Source organism: Ochotona curzoniae, unplaced genomic scaffold (assembly GCF_017591425.1).
Source record: "Ochotona curzoniae isolate NIBS_2020 unplaced genomic scaffold, NIBS_Ocur_1.0 contig_1302, whole genome shotgun sequence".
Classification (NCBI taxonomy): domain Eukaryota; kingdom Metazoa; phylum Chordata; class Mammalia; order Lagomorpha; family Ochotonidae; genus Ochotona; species Ochotona curzoniae.
In genome coordinates, this window is record NW_024465035.1 from 6,474,985 (window position 1) to 6,490,284 (window position 15,300).

The window sequence follows — 15,300 nt, forward strand, 5'->3', positions numbered from 1 at the left end:
GCAAAGGCTCAGTTTTGTCCCATGTAGAAGCAAGATTACACTGCACAACCTCTTCACAAGTAAGCATTACATATTAAAGCATTAGTGCTCTGGCACTCAAGGGAGAAAGAAGCCAGGCGGGCAGCCACCTGTGTGCAAATTGCACATAAAGTTCACCTCCCTGTGGGCGGCTTCCCTCCCTGGCTGGACCTGTGCATTCCGAAGCCACATGCCCAACAAGATCCTCTGGTGAAGCTGCCCTTCCTCTTTTATACAGGACACTGATTCCCAATCCAACAGGACACTTAGAATGCTCAGGTAATTACAGAAAGCGCTCATCATGGGCGAGTGACCGAGAAGCAGCTGCTGGTGACCCCCTTTTCTTTGTACTTCTTTAAATGCCATCAACTAACCACCTTCTTGAATATTGCCAAAGACACACATCAAAACTTTTTATTCTTTCTTTTAAAAATGAGCATCAAAAAATCAGACGTAGAAAGTTCTTACAATGGCAAATAAACTGATCACAAAACCTGGCCTCCTCTTTTACATGATTCTTACATTAATATTAGGACAAGTGCAAAATCAGCGCTGATGTGCACAGCAAGACAGCAGAGCACCGGAAATTCCACTACTGCTTGGGAAGCTGAGCAGAGCTGCAGCGAGGGGAGCGCCAGGGGCCGGGTCCAGGCTGCAGTCCCTCCCAGCTGCTCGTCTTCATCCTTGCTAGGCCTGGGCTTTTCCATTTGTGAACTAAGGAGCAGCTGAGAAGGCTCCCAGGGCCCGCGAGCTGTCACAGTCTCCCTAAGATCTCTCAGGAAGCACCTGGAAAACTTCCTTTTCATTGCATTGGATCTTTCCTTTTGTAGAAATCACCAATGGAAGGGAAGCTGCTGGAAACCAACTGTATAACCACCCGAGAACTAAGGGGAAATCCCGTGGTTCGGGGCAGGTGGGTGTGGGTACCACAGCCCGGTGGGTGAGGAGCACACACACCCTGGGTAAACAGCTGGTGGCTTGGCCCGCCTGCTCACCACTGCGCATAGGTTCCTCACCCACGTGCAATTGTGTGTGAAGCAGGGCAAGTCTAAAAGCAGCCGAGTGCAGCCATAGGGGTTAACACGGTCAAGGGTTCTCAGCTGAGCTGTCAGGATAAACAGAAGGGCCGTCACTGGGGTAGTGGAGAAATGAACGCAGGAAAAAGTCTTCTGAAATTGACAGGAAAGGACGGGATTTACTAAAACCAGTCTTCAATTCCTCGCTCTACATCTGAACCCAAATATTTCAATTCTATGAAGGTATCAAACTTAGAACATTGGTCATTTTGCCAGAAACAAGTATCCTTTCAGTTTTGGATTCTAGAACCCTGAGGAAATGGCATTAGCCGACCTGTATTTATTTCCTTGCTATAAAGGGCCAGGCAGCACGTGCCAATAAGCCATTTTGAATGACGAGCATTTCTCTACCTTGGTTCTACTACCAGTTGTGAAAACAGCCTCGAACAGTACTTTACATTCTGGGGTATTTATGGCATGATGAAAATGCGGGGTGATGGATGGAGCTTAGTGAAGACAACGGACAGAAAGGATGTGGAGAACTGAACTCCCAGGGTAAGTCTCAGAGGCAGAGCTCCATAAGCCTCAGCTGCTGAGGGGCTCGGGCAGATGGACCACTGGGTACTGAGAAGACTGTTCTCATCCAGAACCAGCGTACCCCAAGTTGCAGCATGGCTTTTATCTTTTGGGATATTCATTGGGTGCTGGGAAACCCCAGAGTAATCCCAGTTCCTCAACTGCCTACTTGTGGGTCCTGGGTGAGTCACTCAGCTGTCTTGGCTGTGTGTGGGATGTTTCCCAGGTTCTTCCTGATTTGAGTTGAACAGCCACTCTGGGCTTTGCCTATCCTAGATGTTGGCAAAGCATTAGCAGGGTACATGGTTTAATCCCCACTTCCTTTGTGGGGACACTTTCATTGACAGGCAGGCTTTTAAGGCACAGACCTGGGGTGCCCCCCGCCAGGCGCCCTAACGCCAGGTGAGGCTGCCCTCCTTCTTAGCCATCCCTCCCTCGCTCCTGTCTCTCTCAACTGACTCCTGCCCACCCCACGCAGAGCTGGGGACTTGTTCCTTGGCTGTCTTGCTTCTGGTTTGCAGTGAATATCTGACGTTTTCCGAGCATGGAAGATGAGGCCCCTGGAAAGCCCCTCCAACACCCTCCTTTCACCTAGGCAACCATTGTTACCAGTGATATTCACATCCAATATACACTCATTCTGCCACCTGAGCTTTTATTTAAATCTCTCATGAATATCTTAATTTAGAAAAAATAGTATTTTAAGCTTTATAAAGGTTAAAGCTTTACCATATGATACTCAATCCTTCTCTAATAGAACAAAATTGAAACAGTTGAAATGTCTATCAGGAAAACATCACATGGAAAACAGCAATGTTTCTGAAATCATTTTGAAAGGAAACAGAGTAAGTAAAAAATAAACCAAGGGGCCTGGCAGAGTAGCCTAGTGGATAAAGTTCTTGCTTTGCACGTGCTGGAATCCTTTATGGGTACCAGTTTGTGTCCTGACTGCTCCACTTCCCATCCAGCTTCACGCTTGCAGCCTGGGACAGCAGTTGAGGATGGCCCAAAGCCTGGGAGACCTGGAAGAAGCTCCTGGCTGGAAGACTCAGCTCTGGCTGTTGTGGCCACTTGGGTAGTGACTCAGTGGATGGAAGATCTTTCTCTCTCTTTTTGACTTTCCAATGAAAATAAAGAAATCTTTTTCTTTTTTCTTTTAAAATAAAGCAAGAGCTTCACCTTAGTTCATTTTATGTTTTCCTCAAGTCTCTACTGAAGATGAAGTCTGCCTACAAAACAGTACTGAGCCACTGTGTGTAAGGCAGATGAAGTGAAATGCCTGTGTGGCCGGGGGCCAGGAGCTCCACGCAGCATCCCGCAGCCCACGCGGCATCCCGCAGCCCACGCGGCATCCCGCAGCCCGTGGTGGAGAGGCAGCCGTGCTGCTTAGGTGGGGAGAAGACGCTGAGGCTTCTGAAAAGGGGCTCTGGCTGCAAGTGAAACGCGCACACACCAACAGATCCAGCTTTGCGGTTAGCTAAAACTTCACAGCTGTTATGGGTTTTTCTTTCCATTTTAATTAAAGTGTCTCCCCCTCCCATGCAACGGGAAATGCTCTTTTAGTGCTGATTGAAAGACTGGAATCGGAGCAGAAGCTGTTTGGAAATTCTGAGGCTTAAGTCAAGCGGCTTTAAAAGCTGCCACGTATCCCACACAACCTGGAAATTTCCTACCAGGATTTTTCTAGACTTCCAGTAAATCTTTCTCCCAATCACTTCTTTGTTTTCTTACTTAGGTTAAAACCAAAATCAGTAATACAAAGGTTATCCAAGTAGTGAGGGGAGCAAAAAAATAAAAAAAAAATACACATATAGCTTAAAATGAAAATGTTCTTTCAACAATTAACCCAAACAAGTCATACAAATTATGCTGTTTATATGTAGACTATGTCTTCATTACTGCTTATTAGTAGATTTCAAGGACTCACGGGAGGAGAGAACATGAACTCCTGTAAGCTTAGTACTTACTAAACAGCAAATAAATAGCACTGACCAGGGGTGGGGTCAGATGGATGTGACAACACTTCCTGCTGTGTCTACCCACCTGCTGTGTCTACCCAGTCATCCTACTGTCATCCCGCCATCATCCCGCTGTCATCCCGCCGTCATCCCGCACGGCTCCCCCGGCTGCTCCCTCCTCTTCAGCCCTTCCCCAGGCTGTGGCTGAAACGCCAGAAATAAGGCTGAGGGCAGAACAGGGCCCAGCTGCCTGCAATACACCCCACCGGCAACCAGCCAGGTTCTTAGACCTGCCTCTCCAAATCATTCAGAATCCTTTATTATCTCTCATGAGGTTGGTGTGGATTGGGCCATATGCAAACCGTCCAGGCGGTTTATGTGTGATGTACATCTTACTGAGAGTTGGCCTATTAGAGGGCTGGAGGTAGAGGGCTCACTTTCAGGGAAGAGCTCAGAGAAGGGCCACTCTCCAGGCCCTGCCTGTGGGACCAGGCCTTGGTGGATACACCGTGGTTTCTCCTCACACGTATGATGCATCCTGATTCCTTACAACACCTGGCACTGCCAGCCTCACGGAGCAGCACATTGGCAGCTTCGATCAAAGCACAGGTCTCATTTTCCTAAGCTGTTCCCTAGACTCCAGTGGGGAGAGAAAGGATTCTGCAAATGGGCTCAAGAACAGCAGATTCACAACGAAAGCCTTAAGCGGCATGGGCTCACTGGGGCAGTACACACATGGATACTCAAGTACATTCAAGGGGCAGTACACACCATGGCCCAGCCGAGGCTGTCTCTCACACAAAGCACGGTCCTTCAGGAACGTTCCGCACGGCCTAAGGACCTTCTGGGACAAGCTACAGGTGATTCCTGTGCAAACCTGGCTAGCTCCTAGAATGTAGGTTCAGTCCTAGGTAAGAGGAAGCCATACACGTTGGCAGTTGGTTACAAACAGAATTTAAAAGTGAAGTCAGCATTATGGATGTTGTCACCGCAACAGCACCGCGGACAGGCTGAGCACTTGATTTTGAGAGCTCGGCATGCCAGCCTGGTTTGCAGCACACAGGCGTTTGTTAGAGGTAGAGTAATGGCTAGGACCTGCGGGCAGTTAGAAGGCTTCTGGCTGGGATGTCTCCTTAAACTCTGCTGCCTAACCTGGTGACAATAACGCTTCCTCTACAGGGCTGCTGCAAGGAGGAGAGGAACGCCGTGCAGAAAGCTCACAGCACAGGGCTGAGCCGCAGCTGCGGGAATGGCCGCGCCTGGGCCTGGGCCGCTCAGGTCACTCACCAAGATGGGTGTCCATCACTTTGGCACAGTACTTGCACATGGCATCAAGGTCATTCAGTTGTCCTTGAAGAAAGGAAATCTGGGCTTCTAATTCTTCTTCCTAATATGACAGGAAAAAAGAAGGACAACTCTTTTTATAATAAAATCCTCCAAGGCCTCGAAATGGGCTTGGCTGTTTTCAAGAGGCATGATCGATCTTTCTTCAGAGACAAAACAAACAGCAAATAAAAAACAAGCCCACACTGGCACCACCCAGACCTTGCCTGATTGAATCCTAGCTCTGCGCCTGTGTGGGCGCGAACACTTAGGACCCCACAGAAAGAACACGCAAGATGGCGCTAATAACTATTGAGTGACACAAATTAGTAGCGTGGATTGTAGTGCAGTCAACTATACTTGGCACACAAAAACATTGCATTTCTTTTACAAACACATTTGGGAGACCAAAACTTTTGTCTCATGTAAGACAAATTTCATAACTTGAGAGTCAATGACAATCTCTGAAAACGTGAGATTTCCCAAAGCACTTAGAAAAGCTTTGCCCAACGGCCTATAAACAGCTTTGCTTCTATTTCCTCCCTGGATACGGCACTAAAGAATTTAGATGGTTGTTTGTTTCTAGGAATAAGTACTGTGGTTTGAACAATTAAGTGGTAAAAGACAATCTAACCGTAATAGAAGTAAAAAGTCTTGTTTTCTAAATGAAAATATAATAAACACAAAAACTTTCCCAATGAAATGTAGATTATGAGTATTTTTCTCAGAGCAAAAGAATGATCGTCATCATTAAGGAAATTTAAAACTAAGTTAGGCAGACAACAAAGACAGACTGCTGCCAGGGTGGGGGCGGGCTAGAAAATGGGTTTTCCAGGGGTCAGCATCGTGGTGCCCGCGAAAAGTCACCACCTGAAACACCAGTGTCCCATATGAGTGCTGGTTCGAGACCCAGCTCCGCCTCCAATCCAGCTCCCTGCTAATGTAGCAGAAGATGGCATGGACCAGAAGCTTGGGCCTCGGTACCCTTGTGGGAGACCCGGAAGCAGCTCTGGGTTCCTGGCTTCAACCTGGCCCAGCTCCTGCCACTGAGGCTATTACGGAAGTGAACTAAGAGATAGAAAATCTCTCTGTCTCTCCCCTTTCTTTCTGTAACTCTGATTTCCAAATAAAATCTTTTTAAAATTGTTTTTCCTACTTAGATGCTTGCTCGACTAAGACATCCCTTTTCTTGTAGAGCAAGGACCTGTACTTGCTAACTGATAGTTGAAGGTTGCCTGCAGGTGTATTCTATTCTAACACAAATGCAGCACTGAAGAGCATAGGTTTTAACTGCTGGCTGGAGAACAGCCCTTAGGAATATGCAAGGCAACACTCAGCACAGAACAGACTCAGCTCAGCAGCCACTGACTGATCTCCCCAGCAGGATGACTGACTGGGTTCTGTGCACATGCCACCTGTGGCAGCCGCCCCTCCAGTACACATCTGAACTAAAGCCTCAGAAGCTTGGCTGAGGGGCAATCAAGGGACTACGTGGAGGCTCCATAACTCCTCGGGCTGGGAATCATTTTTCTGTTCCTTTTTCCCCTTAAGTTTTCACATGGGCACAAATGTGCCTGTTTTATGGGAATTTGACAAAGATGTCATTTGTTGATCATCTACGGCTGTGATTAGTCTTCCAAGAACCATCACTCCCTTCCATTTCTGAATATGCACATTGCTTCACTTATTAAGGAGCAGAATGAATATCTTTTCCACTTGAATCTAGACAGGCATTGGTCCAGAAAACGCTGCAGAAGTTAATTTGTGCCAATGCAGGGCAAGTTCAGGAGGCTGACCAACTTATGCTTTCACTAGACGATGACAAATGCCAAACTGGAAAGAAGTCCAGGCAAGACCACAGGACAGGAAGGAGCATGCGCAGATGGAGGGGCACTGGGGCACTGGGCAAGCCAATCAAGGTTTCCTGGTCATTCTGTCCACCTAGCTCAGGGGAGCCAAGGGATTGAGAACAAGTGACAACAGCGTGTGGAGCAAAAGCGCAGCCCAACAGGGTCCTGCCCAGATTCCTGGCCCCTACACTCATGAGAAACAACAGTGCTGCTGTTTAAGGAACCATGTTTTGGAGTGGTCTGTGATGTTGCAAGGGATAACTGACAGAGTGGTAGACTGGGAAGAACCCTCAGCTGGGACGCGGCATGAGGAAACTTTCGCTCTAGCTCTGGCACCGCTCTTAGCAAGTCATGTGCTCTTAAGAAACACTCCCTGACTCTGTGCCTGACATTGGCTCCGTCTGGAGAATGCCAGCCAGAGGCTTTTCTCCCAAGGAGCAGACTGGAACTGGAAGCTGCAACAAGAAAATGGTGTAAGGTTGTAAAGATTCTGGGAGGTGCGTCAGTGTACAAAGAAGTCTCACCATGAAGGAACCAGTGCTCTAGGAATCCTGGCCTCAGCCTCCCGCCCCCTCCACTGCCCAAGCCTCCTGAGTCTAGGCTGGCCCTAGGGTTTGACAGGACTCTGAAAGGATAGAGACCAGCCCCCTCCTTGCATGTGCCTACCAACTACAGTGCTGCCAGCCAAGGGCAGACAAAGGGCACCAGGATTGCAATGTCTCCTGGCTTAAAGACATCTCCATTTTACTCCATGCATGCATCTCATTCGGATTAGCTTTTGAAATACCAACAGCTCTGGGAGCTTTAATCCCTAGCACTCGCTCTCTCCCGCCCTCCTAAACAGCTCTATTTAGTTCAATTTTCCTTCTTGGCAAAAGCTGGGAGGGAGGAACTTCAAAGGACACATCTCAGAGCAGAAAGGGGTGAGGCGCTGGGCAGCTGGAAGGAAGGCTGTGGCTCAAAGTGGGCTTCCTCCTTACAACATGTTACGGCCTGAGTGGGAGCATCGCTGTCATGAAGAGGATGGTGAGACTGGGGCCCCCTACATCATGCGGTGACAACCTGTGCAAGGGTACTGGCCGGCCCACAGCAGGGCAGCCGAGGATCCAAAACTACAGTTGCCACTTCGCTTAAGGCTCTGATGACAGCGACTACAGAGCATCCTGCCAGCCCTAAACCCAAGTAAACCCTGCTGCAAAGTCTGTCTCAACTTGTGGCCTCTGAAACCTTCTAGTTCAAAGGAAAGCTTATTTAAAAAGCGCCTGCGGCCTGAGGCAAGAGGACTATTTGGCTTAAGCCAGTTGAGTGGCCAAGAACCTCTTCCAGATGGGAGCTGGAGGTCCAATATACGCTCCCTCTGGAGTTTTGCTTAATCTTAGAATGTTCCTCAAGCCTCGATCTATCACTCAGACGTTATAAATAGAAATAGAATCATTTAAAGGCAACGGGGTGGCTTGTCATTTATTCCTTGCTATGTTACATAATCACAGAAAAAAGAGAGCCAAGAACCAAGCTTCTAAAATTGTGGAACTAATTTTACATTTCTATCTTGGGTTCTCAAGCTCCACACTGCTTCTAACTAACAATGCTTTAAACAGCAACAGTATCATCCATTGGTTATCATTACACTGGTCCCCACAAGCACAAATAAGAGCTTGGCTAATTGTCTTTTGGTAATATTTAAGTGTAAATACAACACTGAAGAAAAATGCTCACTATACTTATTTTGCATATATGTTTTGGAGTAGAAACAAATTGGTTTACGTCTTAACAATTATGAGCTGTCCAATCTTGGACAAGTTACTTAATTTCTTTTTTTTTATTAAAGATTTATTTATTTGTATTGGAAAGGCAGAATTACAAAGAAAGAGAGGCAGACAGGAAGATTTTTCATTTGTTGGTTTACTCCCCCAAAGGCAACAATGGCTGGAGCTCAGCTGATCTGAAGCCAAGAGCCGGGAGCCTTGTGTGGGTCTCCCATGTGGGTACATGGTCCCAAGGCTTTGGGTAATCCTCCTCTGCCCTACTAGGTCATAAAGCAGGGAGCTGGATTGGAAGTGGAGCAGCTGGGATATGAACTGGTTCCCTATGGAATGCCACTGCCTGCAGGCAGAGAATTAGCTTGTTGGACCATTGTGCTGGCCCCCAATTTTCTTAATTTTTAGTTGCCCTCAACCTTAACTGGCAGAACTGGTGGGAGAACAAAAGAAGAGTACAGACAAGATGAAGTCTTTCTCAATAGCGGTGATTGGTTTTTAAAAATTCATAGCCAGGCAAAAAGAGTGCAATGGATTTTAAGTACATGGGTTTGATTCACTGTTGGAAAACCCTGGTTTCTGGTTTTAAAAACTCCATGTGTCTTAGCACAGAAAGATTAATTAGGGCTTAAGAACTCATCAGTGTCTTAAGTTCTGGGTAGTAAATTAATACTCAAGGGAAGAAGCTGCCGGGGAGTCGCGGCAGGTAGGGCCACCTGTAGACCATGGCAGGCGACACTGCCAACTGCACTTGGTGACTCTGCAGGGGACAAGAGGGAGAGGGCCATTCTATCAGAACAGCAGCCAGCATCTAGTCTTGTCAGAGTGATTATAATATGCCAGACACGGTGCTTGCATGGATCAGCACACATAATCCTCTCAACAAATCTACGTGGTAGATTTTCTCACAATCTCCTAAAGGAAACATGGCCTGCTCTGTGAGCCACAATCTCTGAAAGCGTATGCTCCAGTTCAGACAGCTGTGAGAACCTGAGTCTCCCGGCCCATTGCTCCCAACTCTCCCCTAGGCACACATTCTTTCTTATGCACAGTTACCACGGTCCTTCCAACAAGTGACCTCATGTCTGTTTCCTTCAAGGGAATTCAACAACTGTAACACTGAGTTCCAGTCCTAACCTGCTAACTTCATTATTTTCCTTCAAAAGCATTCGGGTATTGTTGATGGGTTTCCATTCTGACCAAATAATCTGAAGAACTGGGGTTTTGAATTTGCTTGGTGTTTCCACGATCATTTCCGCTGGAATAGCTGATGAATCTTCATGTTTCTCCTAGATTACTATACATCTCCAGTGTTTATCATGTATGCGTTTTATATGCCAATTTTGTTGAGTGCTGCACTGTCTTTCTGCTGTTACTGAGTTAGAAATAGGGGCTGTTTTGGTAGCTCATTATTTATTTACATACTCATGAATCTATTCAATACGTGTATTTGCATTTTGCTAGGTCTTGTGGGAAGCACAGTATGAATGAAACACAGACTCTGACCCCTGTGAGCTCAGGGAAGACAAGAGCCGTCCAGCTGAGCTCGGAGAAGAGTTCAGATGGTTCTGCAGCAGAGCGATGGGAGGATAACTCTGGTTAATGTGGAAATGAAAGTAGGTTTTCTGAAGAGGCAGCAGGGCTACCATTTTCAGGGGGTAAGGGTGAGAAAATTGGAGGAGCAGGACTTGGCTCGGAAGAAATGAGCAAGGGCGTTTTAGCAGGCAGGGCTGGTCACAGTGCAGGTGTGTATGGGGGTGGGGTGGGTGGAGAAGAAGCAAAGCGTGGCACATGGGCAAGGAAGCAGTCATGGGCAGCAGGGGCTGAGACTCAGCAGAAAGACTTCCCATTCCCACTCATTGTAACTTGCTCTTCCTTTTGCTAATTAGATTTCAGGGGTCAGGATTGCCTGCACACTGCTGTGGCCACTGTTCCTGACACGCACCTTGGTCGTGGAAAATCCCACAGGCTGGGGCGGCGCATCTGTGTGCGGACTGAGCGGGGAGGAGAGGCAGCAGGTGCAGTGCCACTCAGGGTCTCAGTGGGCATCCTCAGAGTGCAGGAGCAGCAGACACAGGAATGAATGGCGACTTGCAGGGCTAAATAGAGCAGCCAGAAGACAGGAAAGGCGCCCAGGGTTTCTTGAACAGATGGGGGAACAAGAAGTGGGAAGTGAAGGAAACAGCAAGTGTCGAGGAGAAAAGGTCGGAAGATGAGGATGCTCTGAGGAAGCTACGCCGCACACAAGGGCAACACACACAGCACAAAGGAGACCAGAGCAGGTGCGTGTGGCGTTAGCAGAGGAAGACACTGCCAGGCAAAAGGGAAGAGGAGCGCAGGGGCGTGGGAGGGACACACAGAGAAGGGGTCTGGGTGCAGCCGTGCTGGGGAACGAGCCGAGCTACAAACCCTCAGCCCTAGAACGCACAGGCTTTGGGCCAGCACTGCTCACCTCTGCAACCCTGGCTATCTTGCCAAGCTCTCTGACCCGTCCGTAGAATGGCTGGACAGTTGTGAACTCTAGATTGCTGGAGGACTGTTCTACGACATGTCCCAGATGAAATACTTAACAGGCAAACAGGGAATCATTCTAAACAGTACTATTGTCTTGGAAAGTTATTCCAAGGAATTGTGAATGTATTTAAACACGTAACTCCCAGGATCGTGCCCATTAATTCAATGGCAAAGTGCACAAACACACACACATGTCCTCACATTACTCCTCTATTTCTAATGACATGTGACTTAGGTATATTTGTGAATAGAATATATAACACCTTAAACAGTATTTTTATGGGGGGGTGGTGGCATTGTGGCATAGTGGGATAAGCTGCTGCCTCCCACATGGGCAGTGATTCAAGTCCTATCTGCCCTATTTCTGATCTAGTTTCCTGCAAATACACTTGGAAAAGCAGCAAAAGACAGCCCAAGTCTTTTGGCCCCCTGCAGCCATGTGGGAGACGTGGGTGGAGTTTCTGGGTTTTGTCTGACCCAGCACTAATTGTTGCACTCATTTGAACTCATGTAGGGGAGTGAATCAACAGATAAAAGATCTCTCTCCCTGTCTCTCTAGTGATCTCTTCCTCCCTCTATTTAATTCTGCTTTTCAAATACCATACATCTTTTTTAAAAGGTCTTCTATGAGAACATTTAGCAATAATATATCACATATTAAATTGGAAATCAGGTTGCAAAACCCACAGGTAAAGCATCATTCTGACTATGAAAACAACGCATGTAGAGAGAAGCGCTGGAAACCGTGCACCGAGGAGTCCCCGCGTGCAGCTTCCACACCGTCAGATTATAGGATCTTTCTGTTCATCTTCCCTGCATTTTCTACTATGCTGGATCATATTTTTGCAATAAGAAAAATCAAATTATTATGCAAATAGCATTACAGAGAAGGAAGGATTTAGAAAGGCAGGATTATCAAGGGGGGAAAAAAGAGGTGTTGATACCTTTAAATGACCAAAATCGATTCCAAATCAGTCTTAACGACCCTCTGCACTCCTCTGATCACGTCTCTGCTCCACACAACAAGTGGGAAAGAAAAGTTAAAGTGAATTTGTAAAGAAAAGGTTCATTGTACAAGCTCCAAACAGAACTTTCAGGATGAAGTGCTTTACTTCCAGTGTGGGGGCAGGGATGGCCACTCTCTTCCACTCCTGGAAAGCACAGATCCTAGATCAGGCGCGTTCAGGGTGGTATGGCTGTAGACTGAAAGCATAGATCCTTAGAGACACTAAACGAGGCCCGTGCTATGGTGCAGCGTGCTATGGTGCAGCGTGCTATGCTGCTGCCTGCAATGTGCACGTCTTCTGTCACTGGCAGCAGTTTGAGTCCCAGCTGCTCAGCTCCCAATCCAATTGCCTGCTAATATGCTCAGGAAGGTGGCAGATAATGGGGCTCAAATACTGAGGCCCCAGTCATGCCCGCGAAAAACCTGGATGAAGCTCTGGGTTCCTGGTTTCTAGTCCTTAGACTAGGCCCTGACACACAGCTCCATGGCATTCTGCTTCACAACTCCTAATTTCTTCCTGCAAGCGGAATATGACACAGTGCGGCCTCCTTGTCATTTACACACTTAAAACTTGCACATGTAAGAGCTGGAGTTGGCCAACGAGGCATGAGCCTGGCTTCTGCCCAGCCTAGCTCCTCTCCTAACTGCCACCTTGGTCAGCCCTTTCTTCCCCGTGGCAGCCTGGCAAAGAGCCAGAGAGCAAGTCCACGAGGTGCAGTACAAGGGAGACACCGAATCTTCCTCTACCAGAGTGTGGCTGACTTCCAGCACATTCCTGGCGTGGCTGATTGATTGCAAGGCAAATCGCAATCTTTTCATTAGTTCTCCAATTCAAACTCAGGTGTCAGCAGGTTAAGATGACTAACTTAGTTCATGTGTTTGCCATGGGTCAGCCATGTGGAATGTGGACTGCATTTTTAGAAACAGGGCACATGAAGCTCACAACTTTAACAGAAAAAGATGTTCTTGGCGGCCTCTCATTTTGATTGAGGCAGTACAAAGCTCTTAGTTTCTTAGCCCATTTTATGCTTTGGCTCCCCCTGCTCAGGCACGACTGCTAAGCGGTTTTGTCCATGGGGCTAACCACGCCCTCCTATGCCTCAGTCCCCTTCTCTGTGAAATGGGAGGGTATTTCAGCAGGCACCTCGGAGGAGGTAAACCTGGAGAATTCCAGGAGCTCAGAACCGAGGCCCTCCACGGAGAGCCTTCTAGATCCTTTAGCACTATATTGGAAACTTGTTTTATGTGGAAAGCAGCATTTCTGATTTGGTATCAATTAATCTTAGAACAATTTCTGTAGAACTTTAATACGGCACAAAAATAACCTGAGCAGCTGGCTGACACACAGTCCACCTCCCTGGGTCTGGGGTAGGCCGAGGGGTTCGTGTGGCTGACCAGCTCCCTGGTGGCCAGAGCATCACAACGTGGATGGCTGGCATGATGCAGCCACCTCACGCTCGCCTATTGATTGCGGAGTCTGGCTTCCACGCCTTTGGGGAAGGTTGTAAGATGCTGTCTTCCTGCTCTGAGGCAGTGTTAACAGATGGCTGCACAGTTAGCTGTGTTCTTGGTAATCGTCCAAAAGATCTCTTCTCAACATGGAGAAGGCTGCAGTGTGGGGGAAGAGAAGCGGGGTGACAAGCTTCCAGGATGGCCTTCCAACTTCCCTGAGCACATCCGACACACACTGGCTCCGCTGATTCTATTTAGAGTGAATTCAGACTCCTAGGTGTCAATTGCTTCTACTGGAAACACAGGACTTATAAAATGCCCGTTAAGCGACAGATGAGCTGTGGGATTCTACGTGCTTTGTTCTGTCACTCTGGATACAGCAGCTCTGTGACAGCGTCAGAATCCCAGGTGCTTCTAAGCCTGAGTGCAGTGAAATGGATGCCCCCATAAGTTGTGGGATTCAAAATCACGGCTGACGTTTTGGAGATATTATTATCAAAATAATAAGTGAGATTTGTTAAGAAACTTTAGCCTTTAGCAACATGCCTGTGTGCCTATTGCCACTTCACCACTGTAATAAGCTATTTTATCCTTTGTTTCTCTCAAAGTTGCTCATAAAAAATTAAGTAGAATCAATAGAAATGATAAGAACAGTGTCAGAATAGGATCATATGCTACAAATCCCAAGGTAAACTGTGCACGCTCACAATAAATATACTGGAAATAAACAGAGAATCCTTAAGCAGGACTAACATCGCACAGACACACACTAGATGAGGAAGGAAACCTCACTGGCACGGTGCACACTGTACTTGCAATTCCCTAACTGCCCTTGGAAAAGCACCTGTACAAGCTACGTCTTAGTTACATCTTTGCCCTATCAAGATTAAAAAGCCAGGGTCTCCGATGAGTGGTGGGACAAGCAGGAGAGGAGGCAGCTTTCCCACCCACCCCTACTTTGCAAGTCCATTTTCTTTATGCTTTGTTCACCTGTTTCCAAATATGGCCCATAACTCCTTAGAGTACAGAGCTAGTTTGCTTTTGGGTTATTACAGTCACACTTTAAGTTAACATTAAAGTTGACATCTAGTGAGCAAGGCAACTTTGGAAGGAAGTTCTGATTGGTAGAACTGTGCCCAAAACACTAAGCTATCGTCGGTAACAAGTCTAATGAAAAGACGTTATCATCATTAAGCAAAAAGGAAGTTTGGGATTTCGACGACATTATCTTCTAGGTATTCAAGGCTTTTAAAATTCTTCAGCCACAATATTTTCAGGACTGGAAAGAATCTTCTTGATGGTTGTCTTTTTTGATTTTTTTAAGAAAACATTTATTGATTTAATGTGTTACAAAGAGAGGAGGAGAGTCAGAGAAAGAATTCTTGCATCTGTTGGCTCACTCCCTAAAGGTCACAATTAGCCAGGCCTAGACCAGGATGAAGCCTTAAACCAGGAGCTTTATTGAGCTCTCCCATGTGGGTACAGGCTCCCACATGCTTGGGTCATCTAGTTCTGAGTTCCCAAGCACATTGGCAGGGAGCTGAATCAGAAGTGGAGCACCTGGGACAAAAACTGGCACTTAAACAGGATGATGGTGACATAGGCATGCTATGCCACAACCCCAGTCCTTCACATGTTTTCAAAATGCACTGTGAACAGCTGTATTTTACAGACAAATGCCTACTTCAAGGTCAAGCTTACATAAGTCCCCTCTACTTAGCTTAATAAAATACAACTTATGACAAAGGTAATCAGATGTATTTGTAGTGAGACATGCTTATTAAAAAGATTAATGAGGCATGAATGGGGAACTCAGTGGAAGTGACTAGG

General features: G+C 47.1%; 1 protein-coding gene across 1 annotated transcript in view; it reads right to left on the minus strand.

Moving 5' to 3' along the window:
* Nucleotides 1-15,300, minus strand: part of TBC1D5 (TBC1 domain family member 5) — a 354,778-nt gene that overhangs the window by 9,056 nt on the left and 330,422 nt on the right. The window contains exon 22 of the mRNA XM_040963401.1: nucleotides 4,856-4,955. Coding sequence (XP_040819335.1) covers nucleotides 4,856-4,955 — 100 coding nt within the window. The remainder of the gene's footprint in view (nucleotides 1-4,855; nucleotides 4,956-15,300) is intronic.